General features: G+C 45.5%; 1 protein-coding gene across 2 annotated transcripts in view; it reads right to left on the bottom strand.

The window, feature by feature from the left end:
* The window catches only part of LOC125988534 (partitioning defective 3 homolog B), an 85,599-nt gene that overhangs the window by 6,517 nt on the left and 62,398 nt on the right, over positions 1-16,684 (bottom strand). For both annotated transcript variants that reach the window (XM_049753842.2, XM_049753841.2), the window contains 2 exons: positions 13,844-13,955; positions 1,371-1,447 (listed from right to left, as the gene is read on the bottom strand). In XM_049753842.2, coding sequence (XP_049609799.1) covers positions 1,371-1,447; positions 13,844-13,955 — 189 coding nt within the window. The remainder of the gene's footprint in view (positions 1-1,370; positions 1,448-13,843; positions 13,956-16,684) is intronic.

The following is a 16,684-nucleotide window of genomic DNA, read 5'->3' on the forward strand; positions in this document are numbered from 1 at the left end:
ACACTCCCAAACGCACTCATGTTCACCCCCCACACATTCTCTCCCCCGGCCAGCTCGACACAAAGGCAGCCCAAATGGATGCTAATGAGAGACAGGCCAATGGCAAAGCCCGGCTCATTTTGCGAGGAAATAGCTTTCAATAACGGCGGCACCCGAGGGGATTTAGTTCAACCTCCGCTGTTACAGACATATTCTATTCACTGCTGTATTTGCGAGCTTTCCTCCTCCTCCACCTCCTTTTTTTATCACCACGATGAAGAAACAAAGCAAAACAACACTTAGAAGATATTTTCTGCTCCTCTTGCGGTCATGTTTAGCGTCACACTTCTTCACAGTTCTCTTTCTCTTGCCTTTTATCGAACTTCTTGAGGCAAATTAATACTCCACGTGGATGATAAGCAGCAGGTGAAAGGATTCAAATAATTCAAAGTGCGGGTGAACAGCTAAAAGACTCAAATATGGCTTGAATTTCCCTCTTTGTCACCAGCCTGTCGCAGGTCACAAAAAATAACATTTGTGACCCGTATTTACACCTATAGACAATTTAGTTTCGTCACTGAATCTAACGTGTATATTTTTGTAAAGAGTAAGGAAGCCACTTCCCATTAGTGTGGCAGATGTGCAAAGTTATGTCATCAAATATATATATTTTTGGTCATCCAAATCAAAATATTAAATATGTATAATATGTCAGTTGGGTCGCAGTACAGATTAGAATCCTAACTTGAAGTCAGTCCACATAGTTTAATTAAAAAAAAAAAAAGTTGGGTCTTAACTATCCAATGTCATCAGGTCTCGTTTGAATTCTGACTCGTTCTTCTGTTCAGTGATGTGCCCTCTTGGTTGGCTGCCTGCTTTCCGTTATATCAGGCGGCCCAATAAGCCGTGAAATGACTTTTCTCTCTCCTCATCTTCCTACCGAGGTCCTCTCTACATTCACCTTGCATCCTTACGTCCCTCTGCTGCGTGGCGCTAATGTGAAAGCGTCTACAGAGAACTGATGAGCCACGCGTGTTTACGTTCCTAATTTGACAGGAGAGCAGCTAAACAAACACAAGGAGTGAACGCTGCGGCAGTGAAGCCACACGAGAGGCTGCGCGTGCCTGACAAGTGCTGAGCGTCCTCGGGCTGGTTCTACGCGCAAGCTTCCTGCTCTCTGGAGACCTGATCAGTCCTATTCCTGGGATGAGTAGACACTCCCAAGGCAAACACTCCAGATTTAATTATGAGCTCCAAAGAGGATTAGCCTGGGCCGCGTACGTCTGTGTGCATGTGTGCGTGCGTTCGGGAGGAGGGGTGAGGGGGGGCCACAAAGATCGGCATAATCCTGTCTTCTCGTCTTGCATTGATGAAGAAATACTAGCTCTTACCTAGTGTGTGTGGCGTGCGGCCGGTCCAATTCTTCGTACAGGTGCGAAGGTCGTGATTCATCACCTCTTGGTGCCACCTGCAAGAGAAAGATGATACTCAAAAACTGGTCAGTCTCCTACTTAATGGAGTAAATAACATACAAAACTGCCGTGAAATGTCAACTGGGATAGGCTCAGGCATCAAATAATATTTCATATTTACCGTATTTTCCGCACTATAAGGCGCACCGGATTATAAGGCGCACCTTCAATGAATGGCCCGTTTTAAAACTTGTCCATATATAAGGTGCACCGGATTATAAGGCGCACCTTCAATGAATGGCCCATTTTAAAACTTCGTCCATATATAAGTTATATACATTTGGCCTACGGGCCGGACTTTGGACACGCCTGCTGTAGTGGCTCAATATTGGTCCATATATAAGGCGCACCTGATTATAAGGCGCATTGTCGGCTTTTGAGAAAATTGGAGGTTTTTAGGTGCGCCTTATAGTGCGGAAAATACGGCAATTTAAGTGTCTTATGGTTCATTATTTAGCCCAACACCCAACGATGTGATTCCTTTTGGAAGACATTAAAAAATCTCTCGATCTTAGCATTTTATTCACATCATCGATACATTTTGAAAAAGATTTGCATGTGCTCTCTGGTATCAAACAACAAAGTAGCAAAGATTGGAATGCTCCACATGTGGTAAGACAAACACATGGAACCACAAGCGAGCACTGCGCCCTCATGATGAACATGTGCGTGTGTGTTTTCTGCAAACAACACTGGCCTTATGAAAAACAACAGAGTAGGGTGGAGGGGGCACAAAACCTACCACCCACTGATTAAAACCATTTGCGGGCGCATACAGTCAAACTACAAATGCAATTTTGGCGCATATTTGCGTTTTCACGCCAACTCGTAAAAGACCAGCCACACGTTTTCCACCTCCTCTTGCTGGTCATGATTACAGACATTGTATGCAGTTGTTGGACAGGCGGGCGATTCAGCTTGCACTCACCTTAAGATGTTTTTTTTTTTTTTTCCTCCCGTGGTCTCAGTGTCACATAAAAGTAATAAACCATGAGGGAAGGTTTACGAGGGCAGTGAGAACAATGCTAATATATGAGACCTTCAAAGAAACCAGATTTTGAAGAGTTATACAGCACCAACTCAAAAAGAGGAGGGACTCACTTTCCGTGATTTTCTTTTACTGCAAAGTAAAGAAGCTGTGCTGAATATACCATACATTTCTAAATATAATGCATCATAAACAAAGAAATGACGATCTTGGCTCAGTATTTTCTTATTTCTTATTTTCTTTCACCCACCGCAAAGTAAGAGAATCGAGCAAATGTGATTGAACTGAATAACCGCGAACCAATTACAGTCAGCAACTCTCTGGGGCACATATAGCAAACGAGACATCATGACTGAACATCAAATAATGTCACGATTGTGAAGCAAATTGCCATGGCCGCTGGAGCTGCGGTATATTGTGATTATTATAAGAATATTAATGAGAATCATGAAGAGGAAAAAAAGGAGACTTGGATAGTAAAGAGTACGGATATTCGGGAGAGAACTTTCCACAGAGAGAGAAGTGTGTTTAGCTAAATTGAGAAAAAAAAAGTCTTTTGTTTGTTGATTATATTACCATAATAGCCTGAAGGAATTAGCCCGTTTAAAATAAAATACATAAACCAACACAAGATGCTTTTCAGACACATTCTCATTCATCCAAACTTGACAGCCAGTTTTAGTGACAGAAACAAGTCAAGGTCATCCTGGCATATTGCTCCAAGATTGAAGTGGGAAAAAAATTAAACTGCAAATAGATATGTGGTGTAAAAATTTGGAGGTCTTACAAAGCAGAATCTTCCAAGCAGATTTCAACCAGCGAATCAGACAACAATCTCCGTCTTCTAAAATAATCTCTCTAAAAAAACGTAGCAGGAAACCAAACCAGGACAAATGAAGCGCAAATGAAACAGACTACTTCCCTTAAATTTGGCATGGGGTGGGGGACCAGCTTCACGCAGGTGTGAGCACAGACTAAGTCTTCTCCATTTTCCCCAAATTAGAGAGCTTTGCTTTGACGGTGCCAGATGAGACTGAGGGCACACACACACACACACACGGGCGGCACAGCTGTCACATTCATCACCAAGTATTGCTGGAGCTCAGGAAATGAATTTCTTGGAGCACTACGGGACTTTGATGCAATGTTGTGATGCTCACATCTACAATAAGAGTCCAAATGCTTCGACAGAAAGCCAGCCCAAGCTTTTTTTCTGCCAGAGTCACACAGATTGGTTTTCTCCAAGCAGCTTTCCTCAGCCGTCGCTTTTCAAATAGCATAATAAGGATCCTGCAAAGTATCGCCTTTTTTCGTTCTCTTTCCTCAGCTTCCTCTCACCATCGTAGATGCTAATTAAGCATGTGTCTTGCATGTATAGACTATCATCATGCAGTAGCTTGTTCCACAAGCCTTGCTTTGCTAAGTGGCACTTTTCCCCCCACTATTGAGCAGATGCTCACTCACCTAGACTATGACGAAACAACAGAAACAGGAAATTATGGCTGTAGCCCTCCGGCACACAAAATGTTGACATATTAGCATGTGCATGTGTAAAATGTTACCATATTAGCATGTGCATGCGTGTGGCCATAGCAGTGGCCCTGAGGTGTTTCTTTACTCGGGTAAGTTTGAGTAAATGTATTACTCTGAGCTCCAACTCAAGGTTGTGATGACCACATCCTCCCATAAGTACTAAAACAGATTTCCGATCAAATCCACAGCAAAGCAACCGTGTAAACAAGAAAGTGGATCATCTGCACATTTTTTGCATTAGGGCCAATTTCCGTCCGCATAAACTAGTCATGTGCATCAACTTCATGTTTGTTGCTAATTATCTTCACATTTAACAATGTTTATGCATCATCGCAATTGCCGTCTGGATGTATTTCAGAAAAAAGGTACCGTATTTTCTGCACTATAAGGCGCACCTTCAATGAATGGCACATTTTAAAACTTTGACCGTATATAAAATATATACATTTGGCCCGCGGACTGGACTTTGGACACACCTGCTGTAGTGGTTCAATGTTGGTCCATATATAAGGCGCACCTGATTATAAGGCGCACTGTCGGCTTTTGAGAAAATTGGAGGTGCGCCTTATAGTGCGGAAGATACGGTATATTACTGTATCACAACATTCCCTCTAAATGGCTAAATGGAACAAAAAAGGCCATCAACTGTGGCTCAAGCCCAGCTAGAACCTCTTGAATCGGACGCATATTGCACACAGCTCTTTGCCTTGGGCCAGTTATGATATTTGTCGGACCGTGTAGGGAAAGCGAAAGGTACCTGAGCAGCATCGGAATAAAGGGACTTAAAATAAAAGCAAGCAGAAGGGAGTACGTGCCGAGCCCGAGGGAAGTTCCGCACAAATGACAGCCGAGAGGAATCCGTGGATGGAATGACTGATGGTGACTTTGTTTTAAAATGAGAAAACTCATGCTCGCACAGTGGGTAAGGAAACCTCACACTAGAGTTCAACTTCTTTTTTCTGTCTGGGAGCCGGTGCTGAAGAAAGTGAACGTGGCCTGTTCTTCAGCATCTGGTCCTGCTAACTTGTTCAAGGTTATTCTGGGTTTATGGTAGAAGAAAAAAAAAAACATGTGGTGTGGTGTGTGCGTGTAATTATACGGGCCAAAATAGTGCAATCGTCCGGTTTAGAGAGCAAGCTGTCCTTTAATTAGTCCTGGCTTTGAGCGGTGCGCCCGGTTACACGTGTAAAGGGGTGAGAGTGACAGTAAAAGGCCACGGTATGTTTTGTGATCTCAGGGGAGGTCCAAGGTCCAATGCATCTCTTTAGTTAGCCTATTATGAGCTAGTCCATTTGTACATGGGTGTGTGCACAGAAGCTTTCAGTCTGAATGTTTCCTGCTTTTGCACTTTCAACTGTGGCCAAAGTTGAGGTGACACAGATGGTGAGGTTGTGTGTGCATGGGTGTTGCCCGTCAGTGTATGATTACGGCGCGTGTTTGCGGAATATCACATGGTAAAAACGATGTGGTTTGTTGGAGTCGGCCACGAATTCGTTTTATACTCAAATGTGCTTGGAAAGCTGCAACCCCAACTTTAACCGTTACGCTTTGACCAACAATGCGGCTTATTTGCAGATTCTCCTGATGCCAAGAGCGTAACATTCTCATCTATTCTTAGTTTCTCCTTAATTCAAAAAAAAGTTGTGTTTACGCTTAAAGATTTTTTCAATAAGCCCCATGGTAAGTGTTAACTGCTCCTGTGTTGAATTCTAAACCCGTCACGTTAAGACATCTGGATCTGCATGGATTAGTATTGCACTTTATATTTCGATGCATAAAATTATATGCTATACATAAAAAAAGGCACTACGAGTCCTACCACCACTGCATTTATTGTTAGTGTTAGTGTATGTCACAAAAATTTATTCTAAATTGTACGGGATTTGTAAAAGGTTTGCGAGGCATTTCAAGATGCAAAACCAAACAAGGTTAATCAGGATCAGATTTGAATCTCATTGAACTGATTCAGATTTATTTATTTATGCCAGAAAACACTAGCTTGGATGTTCTTTTTAATTTATTCTCTTTGACCCAGAAAGAATCAGGATAGAATTCTTTTATGTTCTAGATTGTGTCTCAGCTCACTTAAGTCGAGCCTTTGTCTGGCATTTGACAACGCATTTAGAGTTAATGTCAGTTGTGCTTCGATGCTATTTTTGTAGAACAAGCTTGATAGGGGAATTCTCCTACTTTAAAACATCATTCTGACATCAGAAACCATCAATTGTCTCTTCCTGCCCTGTTGTACTTTCTGTCAATGCCTCCGTCATTGCCTCTGTCTGGTCCCTTCTGCCTCCTCATGACAATCCAGCTCCCGTTAGATGCTGTCATCTTTCCATATTCCCCTCTAGGCTTCATTTTCTTCTGATTTTTTTGTGACTTTTCTCTGTTGCTCTGTCATCTTCTCAACTTCCCTTGTTTTCCCCTCATCTTGCTCCCCATATTCAGTTTTAGCTTCCTATTTCTGCCTCCTCCTGCTCTTTTGTCTGCAGGAGCAGCTTTTCAGTGGGCCACAAAACCTTCCAACAGCAGGCTTGCACAGTGGGGAACTGCTGGCCCGCACATCATCTAGACTTCTCCTCGGCCTAAGATGCTCACAACACAAGCTTTGCTACTTTTCAGGACAAAGTAGCTGGTTGTTTGGACACAGTGGGTGGGAGCTGATGAATCCCACCAAAGAAACAAGCTGTTGCTGCGTTGGAAGGGGTGCTGAGCAGGGATTTGGTGATAGCAGGTGACAGTAACAGAGATAATATTTTTCTGATGTCTCTAGTGTATTCGTTACAGACAAAAACTATGAGGGGCTTTGCCTGCGGGCATGAAGCACCATGCGCAGATCAGCCGCACCCTGAATGTGCGCTTGCATCTGCGAACAAAACGTAAGCCATCGCTCACCATGACAGGCGGGTGTGCGTTTACTTAATGATGTGGGGGTTTATTTATGAAGTCATGACCAAAATGAAGGAGGGAGAGAGGTAGGGTTGGGGGAAGAGTGCGTGAGGAAGGAAGGGGGCGGTGGGTGGTGGCGGGAGAAGCAGAGACAGCCCAAGGATGCGACATTAAAATATCATCAAGGTGATGGATGCCCGTACCACACACAACATTAAAAGGGAATGCGAAAAAACAGATGCTCAAATCAGGATATGTGGTAACGACGGGCGAGCACGTGACGCCCTGTAAGTACGAGTTCTTGGCATTTTATTACAGTGTCAAATGTACTGCCGGTACTGCTGTTCATCACGCAATGAAAAATTGGTAGATGGTGATGCATGCATTGCGATCATCAAACATTTCTGACAGCAGAGTAGACATCTTTTTTGTTTTGTTAAGTCACAGTCAGCAAAATTGGTCAGGTCGAGCAGAGGTGGGAGTAAGTCACCTATACTCAAGTCACAAGCAAGTCTCAAGCAGTTACTGTGGGGGGGGGGGGGGGGGGGGGGGGACAAGTCGAGTCACCACTAAATTTCAAGCAAGTCAAAAAGTCAGGTCCTGGAATTTATTTTAGGGATAAGTGATTATTTCCCCCAACAATAACCATCGTGTTTACACATTGAAAAGGTAAATAAAACAACAGAGATTATGATTGATTAAATTTATTGCGCTAAATTAGTTGCATTTCTGACTCAACTTTACTTCTTATTACTTGTTCAAATCTTTTTTATTTATTTGATTTTATAACTTGTATTCACAAACTGTACTGTACTGCGTATTATAAAAAATATTTTCTTGGGATGGGATGTCCCCTCCCTGCCCCTCCGCGAGTCGTCACCTTATCGTGGTGGAGGGGTTTGCGTGCCCCTATGATCCTAGGAGCCATGTTGTCGGGGGCTTCATGCCCCTGGTAGGGTCACCCATGGCAAACGGGTCCTAGGTGAGGGGCCAGACAAAGCACGGCTCACAAGCCCCTTATGATGAGTAACATAAATGGACTTAGTTTTCCCTCGCCCGGACGCGGGTCACCGGGGCCTCCCTCTGGAGCCAGGCCTGGAGGCGGGGCTCGAAGGCGAGCGTCTGGTGGCCGGGCCTTCGCCCATGGGGCCCGGCCGGGCATAGCCCGAAATGGAAATGTGGGTCCCCCTTCCCATGGGCTCACCACCTGTGGGAGGGGCCGAAGGGGTCGGGTGCAATGTGAGCTGGGCGGCAGCCAAAGGCGGGGACCTTGGCGGTCTGATCCCCGGCTGCAGAAGCTGGCTCTTGGGACATGGAATGTCACCTCTCTGGCTGGAAAGGAGCCCGAGCTGGTGTGCGAGGCAGAAAGATTCCGACTAGATATAGTCGGACTAGCCTCCACACACAGTTTGGGTTCCGGTACAAGCCCTCTCGAGAGGGGCTGGACTCTCTTCCACTCTGGAGTTGCCCACGGTGAGAGGCGTCGAGCAGGTGTGGGTATACTTATTGCCCCCCGGCTGGGCGCCTGCACATTGGGGTTCACCCCGGTGAACGAGAGGGTAGCCTCCCTCCGCCTTCGGGTGGGGGGACGGGTCCTGACTGTTGTTTGTGTCTATGCACCAAACAGCATCTCAGAGTACCCACCCTTCTTGGGGTCCCTGGAGGAAGTGCTGGAGAGCGCTCCTTCTGGGGACTCTATCGTTCTACTGGGTGACTTCAATGCTCACGTGGGCAATGACAGTGAGACCTGGAAGGGCGTGATTGGGAGGAACGGCCCCCCTGATCTGAACCCGAGCGGTGTTCTATTGTTGGACTTCTGTGCTCGACACGGATTTTCAATAATGAACACCATGTTCAAACATAAGGGTGTCCATGTGTGCACTTGGCACCAGGACACCCTAGGCCGCAGTTCGATGATCGACTTTGTAGTCGTGTCATCGGATTTGCGGCCGCATGTTTTGGACACTCGGGTGAAGAGAGGGGCGGAGCTGTCAACTGATCACCACCTGGTGGTGGGTTGGCTCCGATGGTGGGGGAAGATGCCGGTCCGACCTGGCAGACCCAAACGCTCTGTGAGGGTCTGCTGGGAACGTCTGGCAGAATCTCCTGTCAGGAAGAGCTTCAACTCCCACCTCCGGCAGAGCTTTTCCCACGTCCCGGGGGAGGCGGGGGACATTGAGTCTGAGTGGACCATGTTCCGCGCCTCCATTGTTGAGGCGGCCGACCGGAGCTGTGGCCGTAAGGTCGTTGGTGCCTGTCGTGGCGGCAACCCCCGAACCCGCTGGTGGACACCGGCGGTAAGGGAAGCCGTCAAGCTGAAGAAGGAGTCCTATCGGGCCGTTTTGGCCTGCGGGACTCCGGAGGCAGCTGACAGGTACCGGATGGCCAAGCGGAACGCGGCTTCGGCGGTTGCTGAGGCAAAAACCCGGGCGTGGGAGGAGTTCGGTGAGGCCATGGAGAATGACTTTCGGACGGCTTTGAGGAAATTCTGGTCCACCATCCGGCGTCTCAGGAGGGGGAAGCAGTGCAACGTCAACACTGTTTACAGTGGGGATGGCGTGCTGCTGACCTCGACTCGGGACGTCGTGAGTCGGTGGGGAGAATACTTCGAAGACCTCCTCAATTCCACCTACACGCCTTCCATTGAGGAAGCAGGGCCTAGAGACTCTGAGGCGGATTCTCCAATCTCTGGGGTCGAAGTCACTGAGGTAGTTAAAAAACTCCTCGGTGGCAAGGCCCCGGGGGTGGATGAGATCCGCCCAGAGTTCTTAAAGGCTCTGGATGTTGTGGGGCTGTCATGGCTGACACGCCTCTACAACGTTGCGTGGACATCGGGGACAGTGCCTCTGGATTGGCAGACTGGGGTGGTGGTTCCCCTCTTTAAGAAGGGGGACCGGAGGGTGTGTTCCAATTACAGGGGAATCACACTCCTCAGCCTCCCTGGTAAGGTCTATTCAGGGGTGCTGGAGAGGAGGGTCCGTCGGGAGGTCGAACCTCGGATTCAGGAGGAGCAGTGTGGCTTTCGTCCTGGCCGTGGAACAGTGGACCAGCTCTACACCCTCGGCAGGATCCTCGAGGGTGCATGGGAGTTTGCCCAACCAGTCCACATGTGTTTTGTGGACTTGGAGAAGGCGTTCGACCGTGTCCCTCGGGAGGTTCTGTGGAGGGTGCTTCGGGGGTACGGGGTGCCGAGCCAACTGATAAGGGCGGTTCGGTCCCTGTATCACCGATGCCAGAGTCTGGTCCGCATTTCCGGCAGTAAGTCGGATTCGTTCCCAGTGAGGGTTGGACTCCGCCAAGGCTGCCCTTTGTCACCGATTCTGTTCATAATTTTTATGGACAGAATTTCTAGGCGCAGCCGAGGCGTTGAGGGGGTCCGGTTTGGGGACCTCAGCATCGCGTCTCTGCTTTTTGCAGATGACGTGGTGCTGTTGGCTTCTTCAGGCCGTGATCTCCAGCTCTCGCTGGAACGGTTCGCAGCCGAGTGCGAAGCGGTCGGGATGAGGGTCAGCACCTCCAAATCCGAGTCCATGGTCCTCGATCGGAAAAGGGTGGAATGCCCTCTCCGGATCGGGGATGAGATCCTGCCCCAAGTGGAGGAGTTCAAGTATCTTGGAGTCTTGTTCACGAGTGAGGGGAGGATGGAGCGTGAGATCGACAGGCGGATCGGTGCAGCGTCGGCAGTAATGCGGACCCTGTACCGGTCCGTTGTGGTGAAGAGAGAGCTGAGCCAAAAGGCAAAGCTCTCAATTTACCGGTCGATTTACGCTCCTACCCTCACCTATGGTCACGAGCTATGGGTCGTGACCGAAAGAACGAGATCTCGGATACAAGCGGCCGAAATGAGTTTTCTCCGCAGGATGTCCGGGCTCTCCCTTAGAGATAGGGTGAGAAGCTCGGTCATCCGGGAGAGACTCGGAGTAGAGTCGCTACTCCTCCACGTTGAGAGGAGCCAGATGAGGTGGCTCGGGCATCTTATCAGGATGCCTCCTGGACGCCTCCCTGGGGAGGTGTTCCGGGCATGTCCCACCGGTAGGAGACCCCGGGGACGACCCAGGACGCGCTGGAGAGACTATGTCTCTCAGCTGGCCTGGGAACGCCTTGGGATCCCCCGGGATGAGCTGGATGAAGTGGCTGGGGAGAGGGAAGTCTGGGAGTCCCTCCTGAAGCTGTTGCCCCCGCGACCCGACCCCGGATAAGCGGAAGAAGATGGATGGATGGATGGATGGGATGTACTTTTGTTTGTGTTTTTTTAAAGTTGCGATTATAATGCAACAAGGTCCGATACACGTACTTGTGAAATGCGCATCTTCAAGTCGCAACTTTTTTACACTGGCAATTTCGCTTAGCTGTGCTTCAGTGATTACACAGGACTCCCTTGTAAACGAGGTTTTTAATGTCAATGGGACTTTCCTGGTTAAATAAAGGTTAAATAAATTGGTCTCTATGTTTTACCAAAGTTTTTATAGAGCATCTTACCCTTAGGTTAGGTTACTCAGCTGTACTCATTTTTCACGTACATTCAGTCTACAAAAAAGGCAAACATTTCACCATACCTGAAGGGGTTAAAAGTGATCAAGTCAGTTGGCCCTAAATAATATCTTTATTTCTTTTTAGGGAAGTTGTTAATCTTAAGGAACTACTGAGGCAAGGTCAAATTTAGCATACTGAGTTCAGGCAAAAATGAAATATGTCATGTTCTTTGCAACTTAATTGACATTTCTACCAGTGAAGACAGACATACATTTCCATAAAGATATAGATGATGGGGAGAGATTGTCATAATTAGAAGTGTGACCTATTCACAGACACAGGGAACATGGGAGAAAGGGGCAAATTAGATGGGCACAGATAGAAAGAACAAGTATGCGGAGGAATGAAGAGGACTACTTTTAGATTTATGGACCCACACTGATCTACACACACTCATGCACACACACTTTTAAAAGCCAGGGTCAAATACACTCAGTTGAGGCTCACCGCACACCTTCTGCACATGCAGACTAGTGAAGGAATAAACAGAGGACATGAATAGATACTGTAACCAGACTCTTTAGTTTATGTCAGTGTTGTACTCGGGATCAACCAGCTCAAATGAGCAACGAGAGACACACTCACCTTTGCTTTCAAAAGTGTATGAAAATAAAAAAAGAGTGAGAGAGGTACTCCTGTCCTTGAGCTGAGAAGCTTGTGAAAAAAAACCTTTTAACCAGCCAAGGCTAGAGAAATATGAGCGCATAAAAAAGCAGCTTGGCGGCTCAAGGGTTGATCGTGCAAGGTCGGTAGATACAAGTGAATGCCACACTCAAGTACTGTAGATACTGCTCTCATGCATGAAGAGGAATTCACCAAAAAATGGGGATATTACATGTCAATTTGAAGGCAAGAAACTCTACAAAAAATAGTCAAGTCACTACTGCAAACAGGTTGGATGAACATGGGAGAAGAAGAAGAGCACGGCGAGCAGAAGATGCATTTATGTATCGCGTTATAAAATGGAATCTTCCAAAGTGACAACTGAAAGATTTTTTTTTTTTTTTTTGCCCTGCAAGGAAGACTTGAAGTGTGGGTGTATTTTGAGTGTTGCAAAAGTATTGACAGTGAACAGAATATTGATTTATATATTCCTACTGTTTTAATTTTTACCAATATTGGGACAATAACAGCTCTGATCATTGTGGTCACTATAATAACGATACGTAAAAAATAATTATACACCTAAATATACCCCGGCATATGCCTGCATTTTGTTTTAGGATTTATTCTTAGCATTAATTTAGCATTTCTTTAGCTATTTTCAAAGCACCGCTAGAAATTGCTAATCTCAATCCAAAAAAATGCTTTGAAAAGCATCAACGGGTGGTAACACACTTCCTTTATTTGTAAATATTCTCCATTGTCTCACTCAAAATAACAATTCATCCTTTCCTATTTTAGATTCATCTTTTCCTGTGTTACTTCCAGAACGTTTTATTGTTTTGAATTTCCCGTTCTCACGATGTGTGCGTATGTGATTGGGAGTTTCATTAGGGGACAAACATAACTTTTAATACTTACGACTGGCAAAGCTGCCTTTTATGGGGTTAAAAAAAAAAAAAAAAAACGATCAGAGGGTACACCCACGCCGGCTGCGCTTTAATTGTATCAACGTTTGGATAACAAGAGAGTGGCGGGCAATAGAAGGGAGCGACGCAGGGCGTACGGGGACGTGTAATGAGCAACACAGGCCTCAGGCCACAAAGAAAGCAGCTGTGTTGTGAGACTACGAGTGGCTAATGACGATCAGCGTATACAGCTTCACTGCTCAGTCAACAGAGATGACTTTGAAGAAAGGAAAAAGCCACAGCAGGAGGCAGGTTGAAGTTAGGCAGTAAATCCATCCCATAATTCCAACCATCCATGCCACTGGTTGTGCCTTGGAGCCTTGTGAAATATGAAACCAACTCTGATTCACTGTGGTCAGGTCAAAGTATAGCACGACTTTCAGGATTTGGGGAATTACCATTTGAAAAAATCCCATTCAAAAATGCCTGATAAGTGTCTATTGATTTCCGTGGAGCGTTAGAGAAGTCTGCATTTTCTTCAAATCGATGAAGACTCAGACACAAGACAACTGAGTGGACTGGTCAGGAGAAGCCATTACAGAGCACTGATGGATCGTGACATCAACAATAATAATAATGATGATTTTTTTTTTTTTTTTAATACTGTTCTTGTCATGGTACAGCTTAATGAAGTACGGATGAAATGTCACCATAAATGGAATGAAGAGAAGAACAGGTGCTGCCTGGAAGCCATATGCCACCTGCAAATGTTAACGCGTGAGCTGAAAATAGCTTAAGTGGGGAACACGGGGGTCGGAGGAGCAGCTTGTTAAGCAGTTTTTTTACTTCATGTGGATTTTGATCACCAAAACTATTTCAACATTTCACATCTAGAGGTCTCATTTCTATTCCTTCACCTCAGGTAAAGTCCCACTCACCCGGTGTGGATCGTTCTCCAGCACTCTACGTCGCGCTGCGTCCAGCTCCTCATATCCTGGAGCTGCCCGGGCCTGAGGGTACTCCCGCCGCATCCCCTGGGACCGCTGATCACTGTAGTGAGATGCATAAGTGCATTAGTGATATGAACTGGCAGTGTTTGGAGTCAAACAGCACATATGGATCCAAGCACATTGAAAGTCTGCTCAGACTAAAGCAGGGAAATGAAAAGCTAGGAGGAACATGATACACTCAGCATCATCTTTTGGCTGGTAAGGAGTCCATCGTGATTGATAGGCAGATAGATAGCATTCACAAAAAGGGAATATTGAGGTGAAAAAAAGAGTTCACTCCACCCAATGGAGTTGTAACACAACAATTTGGAAGTCCTTCTTGTAGCTGGAATGCTCTGACCTGCTGGAGGTATTGACTTTGACAGCACAGTTAGGTAGCAGGTAGAGAGGTTCACTAAGGAAGTACACAGCCTTCACCTTTAACTCTCTTCATGGCTGACTGTGTGCGTTGGTGTGCATGTGTGTGAGTGAGGACAACCTTAGAAACTCATTTAAAAATGGCAGTTTAGTACGTGGTAAAAATGGTGACCCTCTTGTGATTTAATGAAGCTCTTTGGAGAGCAAGGAGAGATGGCTGACTCATACACTTCTCTGTGCCAGTATCGATATGCAAAGTGTTGCTATCATTCAACTCACGAGTGTGTCCGCAAAGTCCTCGCCAATGTTTGTCAATTGGCATTAGACCACGTGATGCTAATTGGTGCATCTTGAGAATTACTTAATTGGTTCCTTTCAATGCACGGCTAATCAATACCAAGCTCTGTGCTGCCGCTTTTGTGGTTAAGTTAACAGAAACTAGGTTAGTCTTGGAATTGCTGTGTTTATATTTGAGCTTCATTTGGGCGTTTCAATGCTTGAAAATTTCCTTCTTCTTTTTTTTTGGGCAATCGTAGCATCCTGGTGAAAATGTATTTAGACAAATTGATGACGGTACATTGTAAAGCTTTTAATGTGGTGTCAAAAAGCGACCCCAGTCCGAGTTCATATTTGGACAAACCAACACTGAAGCAGACAAATATTTCATTCCATGCCACCCATCTTGGGCCAAGCCCATTAGCCAATCCCTGGTCCCTTAATTAGGGGCTTCCGTTGTGATAAGAAATGAACAACACTGTAATTATGTCATTACGGCTACGGCTGTCATGAGCGACAATATCAAAATTATCATATTAATAGCGGACGACAGGCTTATTCGAGATTGAAGCAAGGGGGGCTTTATTTCAAACACTGACAGCAAAGTTCTTTTATCCCTTTATTTGAGGACTCCAATCATAAATGTGTGGTTGACACAGCAAAGAGGCATTAATCTGCATAGACGGGTAAAAGTTATGACACATAAACACTGAGAGCAAAAATGAGAGGACAGAATGTGAGGTAACAAAAGTTTCATCGGTCTTCAGTATCTTTGTGAAGGAGGAGACTAATTAGAAGTTGTCTGATGCCACCGGTTGACCTCTATACTTCTCGACACTGATTTAGACACAACACACACTCGGAAGAGGAAGGCGAGGAGAAGCTCAAGGTGGAACGTTTTCTTTGCTGTCTGGATCTTGGAGGTAAGCAAACATGAAAGTACGCGATGGCGATTGCCAGACGAGCTCGGAGGAGCTCCTATTTGGAAGGCAACAAAGAGAGGCACTGCAAACATTCAGGAGGGCATCTTTTATACTTTTCTCAGTCTCACTGAAAGCTAAAACTGCCTCTCGGCACACTCGTTAAAAGAACATGAGTCGGAAAATTCTGCAGTTAGTTGTTTTTAAAAATTCATTGCACTTTCTGCATTGATAAATTGATTCATTTTGTGAGTCCTCTTTTTTTCAGTTTGTGTGAGATGAAAGAACAGATCTCTAAAGAAATAGATTTTGTTGCGTCTTTCGAGAACACTAGCAAACAGTGGATCATTTGTCTTTTTTTTTAAATTTAGCTCACTGTTGTTTTTTTTAATGTATTTTTTAAATTCAAGTCTACTGCTCTTCTATCTTCTATAAAATGAAGGAGAGCAGAAACATAGTTCTATTTAAGAAAATGTATAAAGGAATGATATTTTCTAATTACCAAAAAGAGGAAAATGAAAGTGAATACTGTCAAACGTTGGGATTATAAACTGTTTTTGTCGTTTTCTCTTGTAGTTTAATGTTCTCACTTGGAACTAAGTGATGGATAGGGGTAGGACATCATAAGCTTAGGCTTCTTCCTACTTCTTTTCAAACAGTGATATATATTGTTTGTTTTTTGATTTTACTGTTTTTTATTCTTTAAATTATGTTCGAAATACAGATTAATTCATCATCATATCTCCACTTCCACTCCCACTCCCTGGCCCTGCTACAGTATGACAAGGGCCCTCTGCCTTAATACCTTTTGACAAGCATAGCTAACCTTTTCCTGCTACAGGTCAGACTCTCGTACGGCGCTAATCAAATGCGACGCCCATCACGACATGCACCTGCCATCTGAGGCACTAATGAAACTGTCCCAGCAGTAAAATAGGCGGCCACTTGGGAGTCCACTGTTCATAGCCTGACAGGATGAGGGGTGTGGTGGTGGTGGGGGGTGGGCTTCCTCTGTGGATGACTTGACTTCAAAAAACAGTTGGATAAAGCTGCATTGCAATAAGTGTTTCACCATGCCTCTCATCTCCCAGACGGAACATCTTTATTTGCACCAATAAAATGTAAACGCTGAGGGGAAGCAGGTGGGCTGTTCCCGGGGAATACAGTATGCTCAAGACAGACACAATGGCGGCTTTAATATACCGAGGGTTCCATA

Source organism: Syngnathus scovelli, chromosome 2 (genome assembly GCF_024217435.2).
Source record: "Syngnathus scovelli strain Florida chromosome 2, RoL_Ssco_1.2, whole genome shotgun sequence".
Taxonomy (NCBI): domain Eukaryota; kingdom Metazoa; phylum Chordata; class Actinopteri; order Syngnathiformes; family Syngnathidae; genus Syngnathus; species Syngnathus scovelli.